At 34.3% G+C, this 20,878-nt stretch overlaps 1 protein-coding gene across 1 annotated transcript in view; it reads right to left on the bottom strand.

Moving 5' to 3' along the window:
* CEP112 (centrosomal protein 112kDa) overlaps nucleotides 1–20,878 on the bottom strand; it is a 332,396-nt gene that overhangs the window by 184,615 nt on the left and 126,903 nt on the right. Inside the window, exon 18 of the mRNA XM_004693355.2 lies at nucleotides 9,600–9,735. Within this exon, the coding sequence (XP_004693412.2) occupies nucleotides 9,600–9,735 (136 nt within the window). The remainder of the gene's footprint in view (nucleotides 1–9,599; nucleotides 9,736–20,878) is intronic.

Here is a 20,878-nt window from a genome sequence, read left to right as displayed (position 1 = left end):
AAAAAAAAAAAAAGAAGACTCAGTAGAAAATAATGTTCTTAAAAGGAAAAATCAATGAGTACAGTAATTACTTATATTCATAATAATATTGTAAGAAATCATCAATAATCTATATGACAGAAAATGTCATAAGAATCGTCACGGGAAAAAATAGTATGAAATAGAAAAGAAATGAAATATTTAATTACTTCCAGAAATATAGCTACCTTATGTTTACTAACAAATTTACCTAAATTTTAAAAATTGTGGGTTTAATATACTCACTAGTAAATTATTCTTCCCTACCCAGAGTATTGCTTCTTATTCCTTATCCCATTTGACAACTTTCAGATCATTCAAATTTTATATTTCTTTAGGACTGTTTCTTCTTTATTAATATGGGAAAATAAAATTAAATGGGTTATTATTGTTGGTTTTCTAACTATCATCATGAATGCAGATTATCACCAATGTTTTAGGCTACATTTAAAATGCTTTCATATATACTAAAATGATAAATTCCTTTTGGGGAAATTGTTAATACTTTATAAAAAAAAAACTTTTAAGTGAAATACAATTACATATAGAAACAGAAACATAGGTGAATTTTCTTCTCAAACCAAACATCTCAAAGCAACTAGCACCTAGATCAATAAATGGTACCTCAAAAGTCACCCAAGGGTAACTTCCTTTGCCAATTTCACTTAAATTTTATTCTTTACATATATGGAAGCAGATAACAAACACTATGATTTTTATGTCTGTTTTCTTTTACTTGACACTACATTTGAAAGATTCTAATATGTTGTTAGGTGAAACTCTACACTGCTCTTTCTATAGTTTTCCATTGTGTGTACAGTATCCATGTACAGTATTCCACAGGGAAATGTACCATAATTTATGTACCTACTTTACTTTTAATAGATTTGGATAGTTTCTAGGTTTTTTTGCTATTATAATTAATGATGCTATTAATATTATAATGTGTAGGTTTTGGCAAACGATCAATGCATTTGCTAGGAATGGAATAGCTAAGCACAGGTTATGCATATATTCAATCTTATGAGATAGCCAAATAGTTTTCCTAAGTAGTTGCACCAACTTACACTCCCATCAATGATATATATGAATTTCATTGTTCTACATCCTTGTCAACATTTTGTATTTTCTCTTTTTTTGTTTAAGCCACTTGTAAATTTATAGTAGTAGTATAGTGTTATGTTATTTTTACATTACTGTAATAACTAAATAAACTGAGAAACTTTTTTATGTTAACTGGGTACTTTCAAGTTGATTTTTGAAAAACATATGTTCAAATGTTTTGCTCATTTTTTACTTCGTGTCTTCCTTTTCTTATTGATTCATAGGAACATTTTATCTATGCTCAATATGGATTGTTTTTATTCAATACTTGATTTGCAAATATATTAATCCACTGTTAGGCTGACTTTTCATTTTTTAGTCTCTTTTGGTGAACAAAATTTTTTTAAAAGGTTAAATTTAACAATATTTTTATTTTTTATGCCTTTTGTTTCTTATTAAGCAAATCTTTGCCTAGTTCCAGCAATCAAAAATGATTCTACATTTTCTTCTGAAAGCTATGTCATTCTGCATTATATATCTTACATATCCACATTCTTTCTGGAATTAATTTTATAAATGGGATAAAACATGATTTTTTTCAGTTATTTTCTATTTGTTTGTTGTTAATAATAGAAATAAAATTAATGTGTATATTTGACCTTATGTTTACTGGCTTGCTAAATTCATTACCAATAATATTTTAGCAAGCAAACATTTGAGAACTACAGTTACAGAAAGATGCTGAGATGCATAACTCAATGACCTACCATACATACCTATCCTCTGAGTTCTCTTAATGACCTATTTATTTTACTAAGTTAGATCAGCTATTAAACCACACAGCTTTATGCATTGGTCTGTCATACAAATCACAAACATTGCTTAATAATCTTTATATTCCCAAAATCTACAATGGCTGGTATGATAACAAGCATTCATAAATTGTTAGTAAATGAAGAAATCAAGTTTTTAGAGTCCTTGATCAGTAAACCAATGAAATAGTTGAGGTCTTAAAACAAGAATGTCATTATTTTTCAAATGAATAACCCTTCAAATCTGCCAAATAAAGAATGACATGTTTACAGATTCAGTGCTCTCAGTTGATATATACATACAATATATATATTTGGTTTGTAAAAGAGATTAGTCACTGAAGAATATTATTAGAAAACAGCTTCACTTATAATTCTATTATTTAATGCTCAAGCCAAGATTTTTATTAAATTTTTTTTAGAGTTTTTCTGTTTAATTTTGTTTTTTAAAAGCCAAACACTAGTGCATATTCTTTGGATGTTATCATTGGAATTGCTGAGCTATTATAATAACCTCTAATAAAACATTTAAATATAACTCTAGGATTTTACCTCTATTAAATGATCTCATTTAAAGACAAAATTCCAAATATTAAAAGGGTGAAGAGATTTCTCTATTATAATCTGAAGGTAAATGAGAAAAAATGCTTGCATTTACCTTGACTATTTTCTTATCTTAAACCTGGTCTAAATATCTTTAGAGTTACATGACCCTTAAAGGATAATAGGACAACAGTTAAGTCACAAAGAAAGGTTTATCTGATGATTCTTAAAGTCTGTTTGTAATCTATCTATGCTTAATGGCACAAACACATCCAGATGGCATTCTTCCTTCCTTATAACTTTACATGGTTTTCATTAATTCAGCAGCAATAACAGAATGATTAATTTAATTTCTAATCTCTAAAATTTAAGAATCTGGCTAACCAGTCTCAATTGTACTAGGAGCCAGAAGCAATCTCACTCGTCAACAGCAGTGGTTTCCAGAATGTTGTCATGACAAACAAGTGCTTTTCCAAGTATAAAGCTAATTAATATCCTGTAGCTGATGACTATTTTTAAAAAAAGGAATAGAATTTAAAGCCAAATATTTAGAAGCAAGAACCATTTGAGGATTATTTTCAAGAGGAAGAAAATTAACTACAAAAGTCAAGTGGCTAGTGAAAGCCCCAGGAGGATGTAGTTAGATGACATGCATGCAGTCACTTACAAGATTAAAAAATTTCACTTTACAACTGCTGCCAATACTTCAAAAAACATAGCTGTCTTTTTCAGTCATTTATTTGTTTCACAGAGAATAGGTAAATATAGAATACTGTTTCTTTTAAAATGATTGATACATACAGAAGTAATTTTAACAGAGAAATGCATTTCACAATAAAATAAGTATGTTTTATACAACTAATTGCTGACAGTTAACATTGACAATGGATTTCACCATTTGGAGTAAAAATTAGGCTATTTAAGCAATCTCGAATGAGATAAAAGTTCTTCAAAGTGATACAAACAGTATGAAGCAATTTAAAAAAAATTAAAACTTCCATTTTCTCTCTTGGGTCTTATTTTTGAAACAGTCATTCTCTTTCAAAAACAGATTCAAAGCTTTTATTTTTTAATTCAAATTCCCATTGTCTGCTCTCTGCAGCAGTTTCCAAACGGAAAAGGATACCCTATAGCTCTGCTTGCTTTTACACAAAAGAGTCAGTGAGAAAAAGAAGTATTCAAAACAATAATAGAAAAGGAAACTTAAAAATACAGACTGTGGAAAATCCAAAACCATGATTCTCTAAATAATGAATCTGTTGGCTGATTATTCTTTTAGGAAGCTGAGCTACATCAGAGCCACACCTTTTATTCAAGTACTATCTGGAATAGAGCACTTTTAATTTATCCTGTATTGACATATATCTTTTGCTCAGTGTTGCTAAAATTTACCATATAAGAAGTATCTAATATTTTTAATTAGCCTAGCTATATGGGTACCATTATAAATGAGGTTTCTTACTATTAAATATGCACCAAAGTTGCTATCTTTATCTCAACCTCAAATGCACCTGGCCAAACTACTTGACTGAAACCACTGAAGAGCACTGCCATCCCTGTTACTGTTATGTCTAGCACCACTGCAGTACCATGCCTGATGAGAACTGCTTACAAAGAGAGGGCACAAGTATAGTGTCATTGGGGGGTGGGGGTGGGAAAAGAGGTAGGCACCAAGGGTGGCCTTCAGAGAATCATTTAACCTGTCCACAGAGATGTGACAGCTAGAAGGGGAAAAGGCATAAAAGCTTGAGGGAGAGGAGAGTCAAATGAGTCTGATAGAGCTGGTTTAGTAAGATAGCAGTCAGACCTTGAAACAGACATGGAACAAAACAGAGATATGCAGGTGGATCAATTGAAAGGACTCTTCCAGAATTTTTTTTTTTTTTTTTACATCATTCTTCATTTTGTTCATTTTGTCATCTGGTTGTAATCTCCATGGACTTCCCATCACAAATTCACCCGTGTGCTCTCACCACAGTCCAGGGTACTCTTCCCACCCCAGTTTTGATCCCATTCCCTTCTCATCCCCATAAAATGTCTCTGGTTTATAGCTGCTTGTTGTTTTTCATTGTTTAATTATTACAGTTTCTTTTCTTTTCTTTTTTTTTCTAATCCCTTACACTGCTACTATGAATGAAACCATCCAGTAGTCTTCATTTTCTTTCTGGCTTATTTCACTAAGCATGACCCCTGCCAGCTCCATCCACATTATTGTAAAAGACATGTGTTTATCTTTTTTGATTGTTGAGTAATATTCCATTGTGTATATGTACCACATTTTTTTAATCCAGTTATCCAGGTATCTACTAAGGTATATGTCATGTAATGTTTTGCCCACCTTTTCTTCTAGATATTTTATAGTGTTGGGCTTATGTCTAGTACTTTAATTCGCTTCTAGTTGGTTTTTCTGCATGGTGCGAGGTAGTGATTTAGCTTAGTTTTTTTGCACATAGCAGCCCAGTTTTCCTAGTACCATTTGTTGAACAAACTTCCTTTGTTCCACTGCATATTCTTTACTCCTTTGTCAAAGATTAGCTGCCCATCAACCTGTGGGTTTATATCTGGGTTTTCTATTCAAATCCACCTGTCTATATGTCTATTCTTGTATATGTCTATTCTTGTATGAGTACCATGCAGTTTTGATTATTATGGCTTTGTAGTATAGATTGAAGTCTGGGAGTGTGATGCCTCCATTCTCTTTCATTTTAGACAGGAGAGTTTTGGCTATTCGAGGTTTTTTGTGATCCCATATAAATCTCAATATTTGTTCTATTTCTTTGAAGAATGTCACTGAGATTTTTATTGGAGTAGCATTAAATCTGTGTATCAATTTTGGTAGAATGGCCATTTTAATTATGTTAATTCTTCCAATCCATGAGTAGGGGATGTCTTTCCATTTCTTTGTGTATTCTTGTATTTCTTTTAACAGTGTTTATAATTTTCTTTGTATAGACCTTTTACCTTTTGTAAAAGTATTTGATTTTTTTATTTGTTTCAATTGTAAAGGGAATGATTTTTTTTGATTTCCACTTCTTCTGATTGGTTGTTTGTGGATAGGAAGGATACTGACTTATGTGTGTTGGTTTTATATCCTGCTCTCTTACTAAACTGATTGTTTAGGTTGATTGTTTTGATTAGTTTTTCTATGGAGTATTTAGGGTTTCCATGTAAATTATCATATCTTCTACAAATAAAGGTAGTTTTACTTCTTCTCTCCATACTTGGATTACTTGCATGTCTTTTTCCTGTCTTACTGCTCTGGCTAGGACTTACAGTATTAAGTTGAACAGCACTGGTGACAGTGGAGATTCTTGCCTTGCTCTTGATCTTAAAGGAAAGGCTTCCAGATTTTCTCCACTGAGGATAATAATGGCCGTAGGTTTGTCATATATGGCTTTTATCCTGTGGAGGTATGTTCCTTCTATTCCTAGGATTTCGAGGGCCTTAAACAAAAAATGGATTTTGAGCTTTGTCGAATGGCTTCTCTGCATCTATTGATATGATTATATGGTTTTCACTTTTCTGTTGGTTGATGTAATTGGTTTTCAGATGTTGAACCATCCTTATCCTTTCCACAGGTTTCATCCTCGTGATTCTTTAGTAGTCCCGCTCCCCTCCACACAAATCAACTTGCTGACCTTTGTTTTTCCCTCTGGGGTTTTCAGATATTTCAGCTTTTCCCAGTTGCTTTCATGTTTTTTTCTCTTTCTTTTCTTTCCTTGGCTGAGGTGTTCAGGGTTTGTAGGTGGGGGAGGGTGGACAGGGTCCTGATTGATAGCTCCCTCTCATTTCTTCTTCCATTACTTTTACATTCTTCCTGTTCTCCCTGGGTCACTAATCCTGTTCATAATGTCTGAATTTTGGCTGGATTTTGCTACAGCTTCTCCCTTATTTACTATATCCAAGAGAACTTAATCCCAGCAACTCTTCATGCCCATGTTTACACAGGGCTACAACAACGGGTTGTGAAGTGACATTATCTTTAAGGACTTCAGTTGTGCCATACAACTCTTGAGATTTCTTTTTTTAACCTAAAAAATTTTTTAAACAATTTCTACATTCCAACTTATTTTCTAATTTTTCAACATTAACAAATAACCCAACAATAAAGACCTTAATTTTTTTAAATAAATACCATTAAAAATGCTTACATATTCTGTATTCATAAAAAAATTAAATCCTAGAAGTGAAGATAAAAATGATATGCACTAGTAAGGCAATCCTTTAGAAAGCTGATATAACTTTATATATCCACTAAAAATATACAAACTGACAAAAAAATATATGAACTGACACAAATTTATTCATATTTATACATATTGAAATATATATTCCCTTAGGCCTTTATGGACTTCTACCTAAGCATTAGTTGGAAGGCAGTTGATTGATATTTTAATTTATTTTAACAAATTAACTAGGATACTGACTTGAGAATTTTTTATTCATATACATAGGTCTTTAATTTTTTCTCCAAGAGCTGCTTCATTATATTCCATAAATTTTGATACACCATATTTTAAATTCAGTTTAAAATATTTTCTAACTTTTCTTATAGTATCTCTTTGACCCATGAGCTATGTATAAATATGTTAGTTAATTTTCAAAAATATGAGAAACTTCCTAAATTTCCAATTGCTATTTATTTCTGATTTATTGCTCTTGGGATCAGATAACATATTTTAAATGATTTTAATCCTTTCAGATTTATCAAGAATTGTTCTGTAGCCAAGCATCCTGGAGAATGTTCCATGAGTGCTTGCAGTGATCAAGTGTAATGATTTAAATCACCACTCAAATCCCTTGTGCACTTACTCATGAGTGCACAATAAAAACAGACCCAGACCAGCAGATTAAAGGTTTTGAAACATAACCTCTTGAACTGGAAGCTGGAATCTTCCCATAGATGAAACTTACTGTGAAACAAATTGGGTTAATATCTACTAAAGTAAAACAAAAGTCATTATATTATCTCAGGAATTTTTACATAACTCAGAGAGTATGTAATATGAACTTTTGTTTTCTGTTTGTCAGCAAACATGACTCAGCAAAATGTTGAGGTATCCTTGTTATTACAGGCATTAGTCTTTCATATCTTTTTACTGCTTTTTATTATCCCAATGTGTAGTGTACCACTGTTCTTTGAATGTTCTTTTTTTTTTTTTTTTTTTTTGTAGAATATTTGGGCCACTCAAGTTTTTACTTTTGTGAATGTAGGTGCTGTCAACATTTATATACAAGTCTTTGCCTGGGTATATTTTCACTTCTATTGATTAAATACATTAGAATGGTCATTGTGTACCTAACTTTTTAAGAAATGGGTATTTACCCATCAGCAGCATATGAGATCCATTAGATTTTATCTTCACTGTCCTTGGTATTATCAACCAATCCTTACAAATTAAAACCATTCTAATGGCATTTCATTTTGGCTTTAACTTGCACCCCCTAGTGAACAATACTGTTTTTTTTTTTTTTTTGGCGTACTTATTAGTCATTTTCATATCTTCTGCAAGGTATGTGTTCAAATATGTTGCCTGTTTTTAGTTAGATTGCTTGTCTTATTACTTAGCTTTGAGATGTCATATTTTTTTAAGAGGTCATATATATTAGATACAAATGTTAGAGCTATTTGTCACTTTTTTCTCCCATTCTTCAATTTGTCTTTCTTTTGTTGCTTTTTTTTTTTAATGGTATCTTTCAGAGAAAAAAAAAAAAGATTTTAATTTGGTGAAGTCTACTGTAGCAAGTTTACTGAAATTTATTTTCTAGCGTTTTTTGCACTGTGGTAAAAAAAATTAAAGATGTGCTCTCTGCCATTTCAAATTTTAAAAATATATTGACTGTTTATGGTCTACTGATTTTTACAGCTATTTTCACAGAAATAAAAATTTAATATATTTAAAGGATAGAAAATAGAAAGATAGCTGAGTGTTTCTTTTTAGTTTTTCATATATTTAGTTTTTATTGAATTTGCTAACGGCACAGAATTCTTTCACTGTCAAACCATTACTGAGACTTCAAAGAAAGAATTGGTACAATAGCTTCCTCAACCCATCATATGGTATAGTAAAATTTGATCATGTGTATTTTGATAATTGTACAATCTCTTTTAAAAGTCATAATGAGTTGGAATTTTAAATTTGCTGATCTTTAGATTTCTAGTGCACTATGTTATTAAACAACACTTCCACATAGTTCATCTTAGCTCATTCCTCAATAACATAACCCCCAAGAAAAGTTTGCTGGAAAAAAGGGGAAATATAGGCCAGCAGTGAGTCAAGCTGCAAAAAGATTAAGATTTTTGGTTGCTGAATAGAGTCTTTGGTTTAATCCCTAGTTTCTCACTAAATCATTCAATCTCTCCTTGGTTGGCTCAGCTATGCACCCAAATACATCAGAAAACAGACCTCCGACCTGCCACCTCAAATAATGTCAACATTATTGTCCAGAAATGGTTGACACATTCCATAAAGAGATACTATATGCAACCGAGAAGTCCCAATTCCTCCAGTGACACTTTCATCTAGATGAAACTCCTATAAGAAAATGCTCCCACATAAGATCGTTTTACTCATCCACTCACTTTACTCCCAGGGGCAAGTCTTCAACTCTTGTATTTGGAAAAGGGCTTCATTCTACAGAAACCCAGATTCTGTATCAAGGGGCCACATGCCACAGTGGAATATTTCTATTGATACACAACGAGGTATTACCAGACTATCTCATTAGATGGAAAGAAACTTTCAGTAATCATCGACTTTGGATATTTTAAGCTGCAATTACTAAAACAGAAGTGCTATATCACCTTTCACCCCAGAGTCTCAAATGAACAACATAAAGACACACTGAAAGGTCAATAATTGAGCTAAGCTGGCACAATCACTACATGTATATAATGTCCATATTTTAAATATTTGAGCACAAGTATCTGGAATTTTTGTCAAAGATCAGCTGACCCCTCTTCACTAAGCTTTGCATTCTTGACTGTCAGGGGCTACATTTTGCTTTGAGGGTCTGTTGGAGGTGTGTGTCCTCTGCCAGGACTAGTATCTCTTTCTCATCTTGAATTCCTGACCTAATTATATGGCTAATTTTGAAATAGATTTTTTTTAAGTGAGTATGCTATCATCATATTTAAGATCAGAGTGCAGCTTCCTACTGAGAGAGTTGTGGCATCCTCACCTGCTCTTTCATTTCAGCATACACTTTCTCTGAGTTCAGTTCCACCTGCCGCTTAAACTCTTCCAGAGCAGCGTCTGCCTGTTGGGCCTGCAACCTCTGAACTTCAGTCACACGAGTGAGTTGTTCTTCTTTTTCTCTAGGAAAGTTCAGAAAAGTTTCGAAGTTAAAGAACTCATCAGAAATAAAAAAGTTCAAAAATTTGAATTAAAGAATAATATTTAGGGCCCTCCCTGGTGGCGCAATAGGTTAAAGCACAGCACTAAGAAGCTAAAGCCACTTCAGCACTAGTTCGATTCCTGGCCCAGGAGGTGACCCACATGGCATGGCAGACCTCTCCTGAACCGCCAATGCTCCCCTCAGCAACGTACTTCATCAGTCAGCCAGGTCTGCTCCCCACACTGTCTCTGGTGAATCCTCTTACCACCCCTCCACCTCTGGCTTGTACCCCAGCTCTGTATGCATAAATAAATAAATCTTTTTTAAAAAAAAGAATAATACTTAAGTCTCTCTAAAATAAAATTCAGGTTTCAATTGTCTTCATGTAAATTTCATTAAAAGTTGACAATTTAATATCTATCTTGGGGAAAAAATGGAATAAACCTATACTATCTGTTATGATAAGGGCACAAGTACTTTCAAAGATTGTCCTAAAAAAAATTTAAAACCATGTATCTCAATCAACCAATGAAAGGCTAAATCAAATGTCATGTATCCGTACAATGGAATATTATTTAGACTTAAAAAGGAATGAAAATCTGATCCATGCTACAACATGGATGAACCTTAAAAACTTTATGCTACATGAAAGAAATGGTCACAAATGGCCTGCACCTCTGGCCTGTACCCAAGTTCTATATGCATAAATAAATAAATCTTTTTTAAAAAAAGAATAATACTTAGCTCTCTGTACAATAAAATTCAGGTTTCAATATTAGAGTATTCCAATTATGTAAATTATCTAGAATAGGTAAGTACATAAAGACAGTAGATTTGGGGCTCCTGGAGGTTGGGAAATGACTGCTAGTAGATATGGGGTTTCTTTACTTGGTGAGGAAAATTTAGAATTAGGGAGCAGTGATGATTGCAAATTCTTGTGAATTACCTAGTAGTTGCTGAATTTTTAACTTTAAGATGGTGAATTTATAGTAAGTGAACAAACATCTCTGTTAAAAAAATATATACATATACATATATATATATACATATACATATATATATGTATATGTATACATATATATACATATACATATATATATACATATACATATGTATATGTATATGTATACATATATATATACATATACATATATATATATATATATGTACTGGGTCATCCCTGGTGGCACAATGGGTTAAAGCACACTACTATGAAGTGATCTGCAGCCACTGCAGCATGAGTTCGATTCCCAGCTGGGGAGGTAACACACATGGTGTGGCAGACCTCTTCTGACCTGTCCACTGCTCCCCTCTGCAGTGTATTTCAGTACATCTACTTGTTCTGATCCTCACTCTGTCTCGGTTGAATCCTCTCACCTCCCACACCTCTGGCTTGTACCCCAGCTCTTTACATGCATAAACAAACAAATCTTTCTTTTAAAAATGTACCAGTCAAAATATCTGTAGTATGCATGTTAATAGCAATTGACCTACAGGGTGGGAAAAGCAACAAAACAAAATTAATCTCCCATCCTCTAGTAGACTTGCAGAAAAGATATAGTAACCATCTCACTTTTTTATACCTCAAACTAAAATAATATAGCACAAAAGCTACAAATGTTTGCATGTTGATAAAAATAAATAAAGACATGCGCTTACAAATGATGAAAGTAATGGCTAATGCTGAGTCTGATTAGGTGCTAGGCATTGTGAGAACTATTTATATATGTCCTCTCTCATTTCTTCTCACAATACACATGTGTTAGAGTTTTACTGAACAGAAAACTGGGCCTACTGAGTATTTACAAGGCTACATACACACTGAACAATAGGTCAAGCCAGGGCTCTGGTGTGCTTCTAGAACACCTGCTGTTTGCTACTGTGTTATGTTTCCCCGATTTCCCAGATGCTAAATTCTATGGTTTGAATGTGTCCTAAGTGAGATTAATGCTTTTGTAACAGAGGCTTCAGAGAGTCCCTGGTCCTGTCTACCATATGAGGACACCACAAGAAGATGCCAAATGTGAACCAGATAGAGGGGCCAGAACAGATCCTAGATGTCCCAACTTTCAGAACTGTGAGAAACATATTTCTCTTGTTGATATCAGTGGGCAGTGTTATCTTATAGCAATCCAAATGCACTGAAACATCACATGAAAGTTTATTTTGGCTCACTTTCCCTATTGGGAAGGTTTACTTATCTACAAAACGTTATCCGATTAACTGGACTATTGAAGATACTGGAGGATGGAGAGATTTCATGAAAATAAAATTCTATAGAAACAGAGCTTTGGGAACAGGGAAGACATTTTTCAAACCATGATGTCACTATTTTTTAACATGAGGGTAAAAGATCATTTTTACTTATTAGAGTTATTCAGATCTGAGTCTAAAAACCCCCTCCAAGACAATAATTTCCAAGCTTTAAGAAAAATACATACGTCATGTAAAACATCAAAATATCTACTCTTTCTTCCCAAATTGACAACTTTTTCCAAAGCTTACATGGCCAAAAGACTAACAAGAAAAACGTCTACTTTCTATCTTAACAGCACTGTCCTGGCCCTTTGTAAAGAGAGGTGGCAGAGTGCATATGTAAGTTTAGCGCCCCCCTGTGTTTGGGCATATCTGCAAATAAGCAGCTAGAAGCATACACTGTTTCCAGCTGTCCTTTATTGTTCATTTTCAGTAACACTAGTGTCTATGTCTTCATATGCACTCATGCAGCTTGCTGCCTCAAACTGGCAATAATCAATACACCCCTGTGATAAAGCGTTTCTCCACCACACCCCTTTTCCTGTAGGTTTCTGTCTAATGGTTGTGGCCACCATTTCAGTGACTACTACTGGGTCAATATAAATACTCTGCACCAATACGTTGCGGACCTGCAAGGGAGGAAGTCATTTCAGACTCTGCTGCAAGCCACATGTACGCTCCCACCACTGCATTTTACGGCATCGTGTACAGGCTTCTGGAGCTTTTTTAAAGCTTTTCTATAATTGTCCACTTTGGTTGACTATTTAACAGCAAGCTGAATATCAGGTTAACCTTCCTTTTTCATACATGTGGTTAAAATAAACCACCTTTAATCTTAACAAGTTGCCAAATTTGAAGGCCTTAATATTAGTGATTCCCCCCCCACCCTTAATGTTAGTATTAGTCCATAACAACAGTGAATTGTAACTGGATTCATAATGATTCCAGAGCTATTATTGCATCAAAGACTGCTCTGATGGTTACAGGAAATTTTAATTTGATTGGACATTTTCAGTCTCCCAATCTTATTCTGCCCAAGAAGCAGGAAGCCTTGTGTCTGTATGGATGGTAAGCCTGATAGACACTGAGCATTTTATTTGAGTACTCCATATTAAAATATTAAAACAGCACATGAGGGGAGAAGAGCCATGTAAATCCTATTGGGAAGCTGACCTAGACGTAGGTTTGCAAATATGATAGACATCTGCCATGAACACATGGGGAATGGACATCTGCTCGGTGTGATGGACCCGCTGACCTGAAGGGGCTGCCAAGAAAGCTCTAGTGAAATAATTCTTCCACCAGGCTCAGAGGAAAAGGCTGTTGTGGTAAGTGGATACTGACCCCACTGTGGAGGCTGGTTAGGCAATGCAAGAGCTTTGCTCTGCCATTAAGGGACTACAGTGACCGGTTCACACTGTGCTATTTGTTCATTTTTGAGGTCTCCTAGGAGCACTTGGGAACACTATTTCACAATTTAGGTTATAATTCTGCAAACTTCTTCTTTGCTTGGTCAGTCTGTCTATAACTAGAAATTACACTGGACAATATTTTAAAAATTTAAAATCCATACATCCTATCATTAAGCATTAAGTACCATTGATTAGTCAAAAAAATCTTACCAATTCAGATCATAAACATATATGACTTTTTCATAAATATATACGACTGATGGCTAAAATACTGACCTTGTTCTATGTTATGAGTCCACTGTTTTACATTTTTGCTCAATAATTCACACGTGATATTTAGTGATATTTAGCTAACATAAACACTTTCAATTCACTGGGACAAATAATTTATCGATGTCATCTCATTCTTACCTGCCAAGTTCAGCTCACTGATTTTATAACTAACTTATGGCCACATAAAGCAAAGTTGTCACTTTAGCCATTATTAGGTATATGTTAGAAACCATATCAAAAGATTGCTAAGATAAAACTCCATGCAAGAAGGGATATAGCTGTTAACTGATGATCTCTACCCTGATCTACAAATAGTAAATATTATTTTATATTAAACAACAAGTACTGGGAGATGTGTGAAATCTGCCAACTAGTTCCCAGTCCTAATATTCCTGCTGCACTCATTTGGTAATAAAGTGAAATGTCAAGACAGCCTCACTCCATGTAAATCAATGTTTCTTTCCAGTTAATCCATGGCAAATGCATTGAGATGCACTAGTATTTAGGAGTCTTCCTTCTCAATATAAATAAAATGTCTCTACTTAAAAAGAGATGATTATTTTAATAAAGAGTCCATTTTAATTTCTATCAAATTGATGAGTGAAAACTTTGAGACTTTGAAAAAGAGAGAAGACTACTGCTTTCTATTACAGCAAAATCCTTTATACAATGATTCCAAATACTGTGTCCTGTAAGAAGGAGGGGGAGGGGAGAAAGTGACTTTGAAGGCTATTTGTTTTTTCAGTAGAACTAGTTACAGCACTGGCACAAAATATATCACTCAAATGCCTTAAAGCTGGGCCTCCAAGAAGATAAAAAGGTAGGAAGAAAATATGTTTCCAGCATTTATTTATAAAATGCAGTGGATTTTCCTTGCCTGCATATATAAAAGATAAAGAAAAAATAAGCAACACACTTATATAACCACAAGCCAGCTCAGATTAAAGGATGTACTGAAGTACATGATTATTCCACAAAGGCAATAAAATGTATAGGACTAATAGAGTGCAGTTTAGTATTTCTTGAGCTTTACAAGCTAACATTTATATGTCCAGGCCAACCTTAATTTGAAAATCTTCTCTTTGCACATTTGTGTACCAGCACTTTTGATAATGATGGCAGAGATCCAACATATATTTATAAGGTTTCACATTACAGTAACTTCATTTGCTGCCAGCTTGGCATCTCCACTGGAAACTCCAAGAAAAACAAAACAAGACACTTCAAACAAGTCTGAGAAACAACTAGAAGAGCCTCCATTCCTTTCCAGCTAGGATGGAAAACAAGACCTTCAAGCAGTTCTACCACCTATGTTCATGGCTGTTGATGGATGCTTGATTAAGAGCAAGTCAGTCAAAAATATTGACAGAACTGTGACTTAAAAGGCACTAAAATTAATACCTTTCACTAAACAAGATAAATGAATAAACTTTGACCTCTTCTTCACATGACTGCCAAGTCTAGTGGTCTCTGCTGAATTCTTTTAAAAATATTTTACATGGTAAATATTATGGACACAAACCTCAAAACTTCAAGGCCAGAAAGACCATTAAACACACAGTAAATGGAAATTAGTCTTGCTTTAGTTACTGGAAAGATGACAATGCTACTCAAATAAATGTATAGATTTAATTCAGCTACTATCAAAATCCTAGCTGGTGTTTTGTGGAAACTCACAAGCTAAAATTCATCTGGAAATGCAAGGGAACCCACAGAACCAAAGCAATCTTGAAGAGCAGGACAATGTTGAGAAATCACGTTTTCTGATTTCAAAATTTATTACATTACATTGGTAACCATACCAATATGTTGCTAGCATAGGACAGACATGCAAATCAATGGAGTAGGTGTACATTTCCAGAAACAGATCTTTCCGTTCATCATCAGTTAATTTTTAGCAAGGATGCCAACGGGGAAAAACAGTCATTACAACAATGGTGCCGGAACAACTGGATATGCACATGCAAGGGAACAAAGCTGGATTCTTCCCTAGAAGATACACACAAACACAAGACCAAATGTAACAGCGAAAACTACAAAACTCTAAGAAGAAATACAGACATACGTTTTTATGAACTTGTGCTAAATAAAACCTTCTTAGATAGAACACCAAAAGTACAGGCCGATTGAACTTCAACAAGTTTTAAAACTCTCGTGCTGCTGCTGTGGGGAGCATCTACAAGTGGTGTTAAAGAGTAATATGCACCTCAAGAGTGTGATCCTATCCTCCAAGTCATGTATAATGGCATAAACCAATGTTATCTCAACAACAAAAATAAGACAAGCCACAGAATGGGAGAATATTTTGGCAAATCCTTTAAAAGAAACTTGTATATGGCCCTCCCTGGTGGCGCAGCGGGTTAAAGCACAGCACAAAGAAGCTTAAGCCACTTCTGCATAAGTTCGATCCCCGCCTGCCCCGGAGGTGACCACATGGCGTGGCAGACCTCTCCTGACCCGCCCGCTGCTCCCCTCAGCAGTGTACTTCGTCGACTGCCTGTTCTGCTCCCCACTCTGTCTCTAGTGAATCCTCTCACCCTCCGCATCTCTGGCCTGTACCCCAGTTCTGTACGAATAAACATATCTTTAAAAAAAAATAAGAAAGAAACTTGTATCGAGTATATATAAAAACATGCACACCACAATTTAAAAATGGCAAGGGGCCCTCCCTAGTGGAGCAACGGGTTAGGATGCAGCACTGCAAGCTAGCGGCAGATGCTTCAGGGCAAGTTCGATCCTCCATGTGATCCACATGGCTTGGCAGACCTCTCCTCTTCCCGCTGCTCCCCTCAGCAGTATATTTCATTAATCTGCCTATTCCACTTCCCATTCTGACTCTGGGGAATTCTTTCACAGCCCCTGCACCTCTGACCTGTACCCCAGTTCAGTATGCAATAATTAATTAATTAATCTTTAAAAATAAATAAATAAATAAATAATGAAAATAGTGAGGAATCTTAATAGCTGTTTCTCCAAAGAAGATACACAAATGACCAATAAGTTCACTAAAAGAAGCTCAGTATCATTAATCATCAGAAAAAATGCAATTCAAAACCACAATGAAGACAAAACAAAAAAAAAAACACAGTGAGCTATTAGTATACATATCTAGTCATGCCTACACAGGTAATTTAATAAGACAGATAGTAACAAGTGTTGCTTGTTTTGATTTCTACTTACCATGATTGGGCTTTGTAGAACTTGATTCCATATATTTATGGATTTCATGAAAACTGGAAATTTTCTTATTAATTGAAATACTTTCCTGCTCTATTACCTTCTTCCCTTTACTTCTGTGACTCAAGTTATATGTATTTTTTACATTGTTATTGTCCTGTGAGCCCTGGCAGCTCTCTCTCTTTTGTTTAGCATAGTAATCTGAGGATTGGCTAGTTTCTATTGATCTCTCTTCTTCTAGTTCATTCTGTTTTATAGTAAGCCAAGAATTTTAATTTCAAATATTGTGTTTTTAACTTCTTTTGTTGAGATTTCCTAGAATGCATTCATTGTTACCAATTTTTTTAACCTGGAGCAAAATTCTACCAACTACTTTAGAATTTTTATCTGCTAATTCTAGTATTTACTTAATCCTGAGGCAGTTTCTATTGATTATATTTTCTCTTGAGAATGAACAAGTCATGTTTTCCAGTTTGTTCCAATATCGAATAATTTTGTTTTTTATCATTAGGAATGATGCATTGTAGAAAGTCCTGAATTTTGCTAATTTCATCTGAACAATACATATGGATGATTTTTTTTTAAAGATTTATTTATTTATTCGTACAGAACTGGGATGCAGGCCAGAGATGTGGAGGGTGAGAGGATTCACCAGAGACAGAGCAGGGAGCAGAACAGGCAGATCAACCAAGTACACTGCTGAGGGGAGCAGCGGGCAGGTCAGGAGAGGTCTGCCGTGCCATGTGGATCTCCTCCTTGGCAGGCAGGGATCAAACTCTTGCGGAAGTGGCTTTAGCTTCTTAGTGCTGTGCTTTAACCCGCTGTGCCACCAGGGAGGGCCCATATGGATGATTTTAATCATTTGTTTTTGCAGATAAATAACTTGACTCAATTCAAGCTATCCACTGTGTATCTCATATGAACCTAGCCAGTGACTCGACCCAATCACCAAGGACAGCTTGATGCTCTAACCAATGAGGGAAACAGAACAGGGAGCCTCTGGCCAATAGCACAGCATATTCTGTAGCCCTCCCTATGTGTGGCTACCAATGGAGATTCCTCTTAAACAGAAAGTCCAGTCAACAACATTTTTCCAGTAGAAAAGTACAACTAGCAACTTGCCAGTAAGGCAACTGAATCAACAATGGCAAAACTTCCAACACAGAATAAACTAAGACCAGATTGATTGGTGAATTCTGACAGTCAAAGACAAATCATTACAATCATATTCAAACTTTTCCAAAAACAATGAAGAGGAGGAAACATTTCAAACTCATTTTATGAGACAACAGTTAACCCGATACCAAAGTCAAATAAGGATGCCACAAGAAAACTAAGTTCTATATTTTCATAAATATTAATGAACAATTTATCAATTGTCAAATAAACAATATAAAGGGTCACACACCATGATCAAGTGAAATTCATCCCTGAGGTACATGAATGGTTCAATAAATGCAATCAATAATAGATGTTACACATTAATATGATTAAAACATAAAAATAACATGATCATTTCTAAAATACAAAAAAGCATTTGACAAAATATGTCATTCATTCATGGGGAAAAAAAAAAACTTCCAGCAAGCTGGGTATAGAGGGTACACACCATAATATAAAAAGAGTCATATGTGACAAGCCCACAGCTAATATCATACTCATCATGAAAAACTGAAAGCTTTTCTTCTAAGGTCAAGAGTAAGACTTTCATTCAACACTGTACTAGAAGCCCTAGCCAAGCAATTAGACAAGAAAAAGGAATAAAACCATCCAGTTTTGAAAGGAAAATCCAAAAGTGTCTTTGTAGAATTTTAAATAGAAAATTCTAAAGACTCCACCCAAACTGTTAGAAATTAATAAAATATTCCGTCACGCTGCAGGATACAAAATCAACACACTAAAATCAGTTGTGTTTCTAGGTACTAACAACAAATCACCTGCAAGAGAAAAAGAATAATCCCATTCATAGTAGCATCAAAAAGAATAAACTACTTAGAAATAAATTTAACAAAGGAGGTAAGAGATTTATATGTCAACTTTAGTGAAGGAGATTATAAAAGACAACACATGGAAAAATAGTCAGTGGACATAAATCAAAAGAATTAATATTATAAAAATGTTCAAAATATACAAATACATGTATAGATTCAATGTAATATCTATCAAAATTTCAAAGGGATATTTTTCACAGAAATAGAACACACTATCCTAAAATTTATATGGAACCACAGAAGACCCAGCTTAGTGAAATATATCCTTACAAATACGAACAAAATTGAAGGTATTACACTTCCTGACTTCAAACTATATTACAGAGCTATAATAATCAAAGCAGTGTAGTGCTGGCATTTAGAAAAAGTCCTAAACCAGTAACATAGAAATGAACACCCAGAAATAAACTGGTGCATATATAATCAATATTTTGCAAAGGAGTATAAAATACTCAATGGGGAAATGATAGTTTCTTCAGTATATGGTATTGGGAAGCCTGGATATTCATAGGCCAATTTATATATGAAATTTACATTAAATCTAAAAAATTATCAAACTGGATTACAGATTAACTTAAAGCTTAGAAACATAAAACATCTAGATGAAAATAGAGAAAACATCTTACCATGGTCTGGGAAACAATTTTTTAGATGTGATATAAATATCAAAAACAAAAATAAACAACAAAGACTATATTAAAATGAAAATTCTGCACAGCAAAATAAACGATCAAGAAAATGAAGAATGCAAATTTACAAATCACATCTGATAAAAGGTTAATGTCCAAAATACAGAAGGAACTCATAAATCTCAATAACAGAATAATAATAATGATAATCCAACTAAAAGTGGACAAAGGATGAAAATGGGCATTTTTCCAAGAAAAGAGGATAGTCAAGTGGCCAATGAGTACATGAAAACGTGCTTAGCAGTAGGGAATACAAATCAAACTGTAATGAGATTATCACCTCAAACCTGTTAGAAAAGTTATTATCAAAAAGGCAAGAGATAAAAGCTGTTGACTAGGAAGTAGAGAAAAGGGAGTCCTTGTACATTGCTGATGGAAATACAAACTGATCCAATCACTAAGGAAACTACTATGGAGGGTCCTCAAAAAAATAGAAAGAAAACTACCATATGTCCTAGTAATTCCACTTCTGAATGTATAATTGAAGGTACTGAGATCACTACTTAAAAGAGATATCTGCACCCTCATATACATTGCTGCATTCGTTTCAACAGTCAAAACATGGAACAACAGAAGGTATTCATCAACAAATTAATAGAGAAAGGAAAATAAGAGATACACACATAATGAAATATTAGCTAAAAAAAAAAAAAAGGAAGTCTCCCATTTGCAATAACATGGATTTACCCTAAGTACATTATGCTAAATTAACAAGCTAAAGTTAACAAGCTAGACAGAGAAAGAAACACTGTATGGTCTCGCTTCTTTGTAAACTCTAAACATCATAACTTAGGCACAGAGAGAAGACAGGCAGAAGTTGACTTGTTGGATCTGGGAGAAGATGCATGAAATGGGTAAAGGTGTTTAGAGAGTACAACTTCCAGTTGTAAATGAGTAAGTTTGGGGATGTACAGTATAGTATCATACATAGTCCAGTATAATACAATGTACTCTATGTTAAAAGAGTAGATCTTTAAAATTCTCATTATCATCAATAAAAAAAATGCAAGTGCATGTTTTGTAATATCTTGGACAGTCATAAGAATATTTCTTAGGATAAATAACAAAACCATGTTTAATGTCCACAGTAGAAGATTTTCTCCAGGCTTCCTCCACCTAAAGGGACATAATGTTTTGAGCTTGCAGCAGAATCATCATTAAAACGTTTTATGAGGCCCTCCCTGGTGGCGCAGCAGGTTAAAGCACAGCACTGAGGAGCTAAAGCCGCTCCCACGTTGAGTTCGATTCCCGCCTGCCCCGGAGGTGACCACATGGTGTGGCAGACCTCTCCTGGCCCGCCCGCTGCTCCCCTCAGCAGTGTACTT

This window comes from Condylura cristata, unplaced genomic scaffold (assembly GCF_000260355.1).
Source record: "Condylura cristata isolate star-nosed mole 26May11 unplaced genomic scaffold, ConCri1.0 scaffold00038, whole genome shotgun sequence".
Lineage (NCBI taxonomy): Eukaryota > Metazoa > Chordata > Mammalia > Eulipotyphla > Talpidae > Condylura > Condylura cristata.
This window is presented reverse-complemented; position numbering and strand designations above follow the sequence as displayed.